Here is a 6,613-nt window from a genome sequence, read left to right as displayed (position 1 = left end):
GATTGGATTGTTGTATTGTATCCCCATAAGACTTCTGGAACAAGGTCGGCCCATTCGCCCTTAGCGTCGTCCAATTTTTTCTTCAAGGCCTGCAAAATAATTCGGTTAGCCGATTCTACCTGGCCATTTGTCTATGGGTATTCAACCGAACTAAAATGATGTTTTATATTGAAGTTTTGCAAGAATAAGGCGAGGTTTTGATCTGTAAATTGTCTTCCGTTGTCAGAGATTATTTCTCTAGGTATACCATAGCGGCAAATGATGTTTTTTCATAGGAAAGATCTCACATTTTTCTGCTGTTATTCGTGCCAGAGGTTGTGCTTCAATCCATTTTGAAAAATAATCTATTGATACTAAAAGGAATTTTACCTGTCCTGGCGCTTTCGGAAAGGGGACGAGAATATCTAACCCCCTTCTATCGAAAGGCCGCTTACCTCTAGAGTGTGTAGCTTCTCGGCTGGTGTTGTGGATATCACGGCGTTTTTTTGGCAATTGTCACATTTTTTTACTTTGGCTATGCAATCTCTCTTCATTGTTGGCCAGTAGTACTCTGTTCATAATATTTTGGTGGATAATGCTCGGCCTCCAATGTGGTTGCCGCATACTCCTTCATGCGTCTCCGCCATTACCATTTCGGCTTCGTTCTTGCTTATGCATCTTAAAAGGGGTTGCGAGAATCTTCGCCTGTATAGGTTGTCTCCGACTACTCTATAGTAGCTTGCTCTTCTTCGAAAGAGCTTTTGGTTTTGTTCATCTGTTGGGATGACTCATGTTTTGATGTATTCGAGAAACGGTGTCCTCCAATCTCTTTCCTGTGTAATGCTCAATATGCTATTTAATTGAAAGCTTAGTTTTTCAAGTGTTAATTGTGAAAGTGTTGGTGTGTGTGATTGTGGCCTTGTTGTTGCTAACTTAGATAAAACATCGGCTCTTGTGTTTTGTTCTCTGTTCACATGTATAATTTCAAACTTATGAAATTTTGAAATAAGATCCTTTGTTATGAGCCAGTACTTCTCTAACAAAGAATCTTTTCCCTGGAAGTCGCCTTTGATCTACTGGACGACAAGTAGTGAGTCACAATATAAAGTGAGGTGAGATATTTGCAAGTCCTGGGTGAGCTTTAGTCCGGCTAGAAGAGCTTCGTACTCCGCCTGGTTGTTGCATGCTGTAAAGGAGAATTGTAATGACTGCTCGGCTATGACCTGTTCGCCTTCTTTAAGTGTTACACCCGCTCCACTTCCGTTTTTGTTTGCTGCGCCATCTACATAAAGTTTCCAGTTATGTTCTATTTGCTTGTAATCCGTTGTTAGCTCAGAGATAAAGTCGGCTAGTATTTGCAGTCTTGGAGTCTTCCGAGGTTAATATTGTACGTCATATTCAGAGAGCTCAACGGACCACTTTGTTAGACGTCCATCCAGCTCGGGCTTGGTTAGAATCTGTCGCAGTGGTTGATTTGTTCTGACTATTATAATGTGGCTTTCGAAATATTACCTCAGTCTTCTTGCTGTTGTGACCAAGGCTAATGCGAGCTGTTCTATCTTCGGATACCTGGTTTCTGGCGGTTGTAGAACTTTGCTGACGAAGTACACTGGGTTTTGTGTTTCCCTTGTTTCAGACACTAGCACCGAACTTATGGCATGGTTAGAAACTGATAAGTACAAAAATAATGGTTTACCGAGCTCTGGTTTTTGGAGGATTGGTGGTGATGATAGTATTTGTTTAAGCTCTGTGAAAGATCGTTCGCATTCTTCTGTCCAGTTGAACTTTTTGTTCTTGGAGATTGTTTAGAAAAAATGGTATGATCGGTTTGCTACTGCAGGTAGAAATCGTGATAGTGCAGCAACTCTTCCTGCTAGTTGTTGTACTTCTTTTATTGTCTTCGGGCTGTTCATTTTAAGAATAGCTTCACATTTTTCTGGGTTTGCCTCAATCCCTCGTGAGGTCAGCATAAATCCGAGGAATTTCCCTCCTTGAACTCCAAATGCGCATTTTTCTGGGTTGAGTCTCATGTTATATGCTCGGAGCTGTTGGAAGACCTCTTCCAGGTCATCACAGTGTGATCCCTGTGCCTAGGTTTTTGCTACCATGTCATCTACATAGATCTCCATGTTTGGTCCTATCTGATGTTGGAAGACTTTGTCCATAAGTCGTTGGTATGTTGCTCCTGCATTTTTAAGGCCAAATGGCATAACTTTGTAACAAAAATTTTCGTGTTCTGTTATAAAAACCGTTTTGCTTTGGTCTTCTGGATGCATAAGGATCTGGTTATACCCAGAGTATGCATCCATGAAGCTTAGACTTTTAAACCCAGAAGCATTATCTACTAGTTTATCAATGCAAGGTAAAGGATAGGCATCTTTTGGACAAGCTTTATTTAAATTTGTAAAGTCGATGCACATGCGCCATTTACCTGAGTGTTTCCTTACCATTACCACATTTGAGAGCCACGTGGTGAAGCGGAGCTCTTTGATAAAGCCGGCGTTGAGGAGCTTCTTTGTCTCTTCAAGGGCTGCTTTCATTTTTTCAGTTCCGAGGTTCCTCTTTTTCTGGGTGATCGGCCTACTTGTTTTGTTTATGGAGAACTTATGGCAGATTATACTCGGATCTATTCCTGGCATGTCTTTTGGTGTCCATGCGAATAAGTCGGCGTTGTCTTGGAGCACCCTTATTAGCTTTGTTCTCTCCTCTCCTTCTAATTCTCGGCCGATATAAGTGAACTGTTCGGCCTTTGTCGTCAGAGGAATCTTCTGGAGTTCGTCTGTTGGCTGGGGCCTTTCCTGGAAGTCCTCCCTTGGATCCAAGTCGGCGAGCATCAATACCTCGGATGTGGTGTGAGTTATTTTCGTTCCCTGATTAGCCCTTGGTTGTATGTTGGTTTTCTTCAGGCTGGCGTTGTAGCATTGCCGAGCTTGTTGTCGGTCTGAATGTACTGTTGCTATCTTGTTGTTTTGTACTTGAAACTTAACACACAATTGTAATGTAGATACTACCGCCCTGAAGTTATTCAGGGCGGGCCTTCCAAGAATAATGTTATAAGGACTAGGACAGTCAACTATAAGATATTGGACGTCAATAGTTTTTGCTAATGGGGGGTTGCCTATGGTTGTTTTTAGCCATATGTGTCCTTTTATTGGGACCCTTTCTCCAGAGAACCCAACCAGTTCTCCCGATGAAGGTTGCATGGCCTTTTTCAGATAATTGCATTTTTATAAAGGTTGAATAGAATAGTACATCAGCACTACTACCTAGGTCCAAGAGGACCTTTCTTACCAATAACTCTCCTGTTTGGATGGAGATCACCACTGGGTCATTGAGGTTTGGGCCTGTTGAGGTTAGGTCATCTTGACTAAAGGTTATCTATGGCTCTGTTGTGTTGTGCTTTGTTGTAGGTATTGTTCCTTCGATTGCCAACATTGCTCGGTAATTTCTTTTTCGTGCCGAGCTTGTTTCACCTCCTCCTGCATATCCTCCTGATATGCAGTTTATGATCCCCCTGGGGGGTCTATTGTTGTCCATTTTCCTTTTTCTTTCTCTGTTGATCGCTCTTCTGGCTCCTTTTTGGTTTCCCTGCTTTTTCGTCCCTCGACATACTTGTCTAGGAGCCCTTGCTGAGCTAACCTTTCCAACAGGTCCTTGGCTATTAAGCATTCATCCGTCGTGTGTCCATACTTCTGGTGGAAGGCACAGTGCTTACTTCTGTCCACGAACCGTTGATCTTGATAGCTTCCTGCTCTGGCGGGGGGTTTGACTATTTTGGCGTTGAGGATTTCCTTGATTATGTTCTCCCTCTTTGTATTGAATCTGGTGTAGGTATCGAACTTTGGTGTGAGCTTAAAGGGCTTCTTTTGCTCTTTTTTGCTCGGCGGTTTGAATGTCCTCTCTTCCTCTCTTCTTGTCGGCTGTTCTTCCGTTTTTTGAGCTTCTTGTAATTCCTCGATCTCCATCTGACCTGCAGCTCTCTCTCGGAATTCTTCCAACAACCTGGGTTTAGTAGTTGCAATTGTTTCTCTGAATTTCCCAGGTCTGAGGCCTGTCTTAAGCGCGTGCAGGTGGACCTTAGGGTCCAAATCTGGAATCTCCATGGTGGCCTCGGCGAATCGGGTTAAGTAGTCTTTAAGGCTTTCATGTTGTCCTTGCTTGATCGTCCCGAGGTAGTCTGATCCATGGACGTAAATCCTTGAGGCGGCGAAGTAGTCGATAAAAGACCTCGCCAGATCCTCGAAGGATGAAATTGATCCTGCAGATAATTTAGAAAACCAAAGTAGAGTAGCACCGTCAAGGTAAGTGGGAAAAGATTGACAAAGTATAGGTTCATTATTAGCGCCGTTAAAGAACATCATAGACTGGAATTTTTTTATATGAGCTCGGGGGTCGCCAATCCCCTTATATGGTTCCAGGGAGTTAGGCAGCACGAAATTCTTCAACATCCTGAAGTTTGTGATTTCTTCGGAGAAAGGGTTATCCAGCGTCAGCTTTTCCTTTGGCGGGGTGATGCTTAAAGGATCTGAGTTCCCCAGGGCCGAGCTTTTGGAGCTACCTTCTTCATGCTTTCCTGCATTATTTTGTGTGGAATGTTCAGCAAGTCTTTGGACTTCTGCTTGGAGTTCGGCCATCTGGCCTAGAAGTTCGGCTTGGTTGAATTGTTGAGCTCCGTTCTCAGCCATATCTAGAAGGTCGAAATCCCTGCGCAAAAGAAAAGAGAAAAACGCAGTGTAGCAGTAATAGTGGGATTAGATTAATTCCGGCCCCACGGTGGCACCAAATGTTCCGTTTTGATGTTGCCGAGGTATAGCGACTCCTTCTGCCTGCAACTGTGCTCAGGTGGAAGAGGTATACGTCGGCTGGGTTGGAACACCGCGGCGGAAGCACCTGCAAAAAGCACTCCGACGCTCAAGTAAGAATGTGAGTTATGAGAAAATAAGAGAAAATGAATCAGAGTGAGTTGTGTAACATGTTTTACTCCGAGGTTACCTATCTGTTTATATAGGCATTTTTGATATGTTCGGTTATAGTATTTTTCGGAGTTTTCCATGAGTTCCGAGATTATCTCTATGATGACGTTAGTTATGGCCTCCGAGATTATCTTTAGGATAACGTTTGAAAGTGTTAGTTATGACTTCTGAGCTCTATTATAACTCGTCTGAACTTGGTGGGTTTGTTATTATTTGGTTGCGTTTCTATCCGAAAAATCTATATATCTTACCTGCCGAGGTATACGTTATGTATCACTTTACATTGTTGATTTTATATGTCATCCTCTTTACGATTACTCTTTTGAAAAACTCTAATATTTTTTAATATTTGTCATTATTAATTCATTATTGTGACTTTAAATGTTACTTCCAGTGTCTATATACATGTAAATTATATGTTTTAAAAATATAAATCGAATAATTTAAAAAACAATTAACATTACTTAAAAAAGATTTTAGTTATAGGATTAATTTTGTTAATTATTACGAGAACGGTTACTAAATTCGAATTAAATAGTTAAGAGGACATTAATATTGTTAAGAAGAGATTTTAGTAGTATGGATCATCTTGCTAATTATTGTAAAAACCATTTCAGGAAGTAACATTAAAATTAAAAAGAAATAAGTATATATGTTTGGTTTCATAATAAAATGGCATCTACCATAATATTTATATGGCAAAATTATAAGTAATCTCTTCACTTGAATGTAGAATGACTTTGGTATCAACTTTTATAAAATACTAATGCGCATAATAAAAAATTTTTTATATTGAAGTTGTACATAGTTACATTTTTATTTGTTTTTGTTTTCGTATTTATTTTAGTTGACGGACTTAATCTTTTTATGTGGTATTTGTCTTTTTTTATTTTTGGTTATTGTTGAGTTATTTCTTTTTCTTTTTTTTTTTGTCATATGTTTTTGTAAGGACATATTCTTTCTAAATTGTTGATTTGTATGTATTTTTTATTGTCTTTTTTGTTCCATCTTTATATGTATAAATGAGCAATATAAATAATTGTTTTGAATAACTGAAATTTTTATAGTATTACCTATTTTATTTGTTATAATAGAAATTGAGTTTTAGTATTTTTTGTTGGGACAATATTTTGATAACCATGTATTATTGTAAAAAAATTTTCTATTTAAAATTTCTATTTTTTATTTGTTAGCATTAGGTATATGATATTCTATATATGTAAATAAGTAAATTAAAATGAATTGTATATTTTTTTTTATTCTTTAAATATTAACTTTATTTTTCGGATTTTATAGCTAATGACATTTACAATAGTAAAAATAAATTTTTTAAAAATATTTAGTATGTGTAGATAAATATTGAATAAATTATTTTTAATAAGATTAATTTAAATTGTATAAAATAAAAATATATGTTAACATTTTTCTTTGACCCACTTTATCAAATAGTGTCTCAAGTGATACAAACTTAAAATAGTATTAAAAAATATTTAAAATTGATTCTTTAATTTCGTTCACAATAATTTTGAGTAAAAAGTATATTTTTATTATTTCATTAATTGGCTTACACAAATTATTTGCATTTTCTATTTTTAAATTTTTTATGGCATAGACTTTTTTCTCACAATTATATGAAGAGATATTTCCTAAGGTGTTAGTAA

The 6,613-nt window shown here is 38.0% G+C and overlaps 1 protein-coding gene across 1 annotated transcript; it reads right to left on the bottom strand.

Annotated features, from left to right (window-relative positions):
• On the bottom strand, positions 3,483–4,664 carry LOC107627373. Its single transcript, XM_016330212.1, has one exon. The coding sequence runs from the start codon at positions 4,662–4,664 to the stop codon at positions 3,483–3,485; it is 1,182 nt and encodes a 393-aa protein (XP_016185698.1).

This window comes from Arachis ipaensis, chromosome B02 (genome assembly GCF_000816755.2).
Source record: "Arachis ipaensis cultivar K30076 chromosome B02, Araip1.1, whole genome shotgun sequence".
In the NCBI taxonomy this organism is placed as follows: Eukaryota; Viridiplantae; Streptophyta; class Magnoliopsida; order Fabales; family Fabaceae; genus Arachis; species Arachis ipaensis.
This window is presented reverse-complemented; position numbering and strand designations above follow the sequence as displayed.

Coding starts and splice junctions, on each gene's coding strand:
- LOC107627373 (XM_016330212.1), bottom strand. CDS start 4,664: ATGGCTGAGAACGGAGCTCAACAATTCAACCAAGCCGAACTTCTAGGC.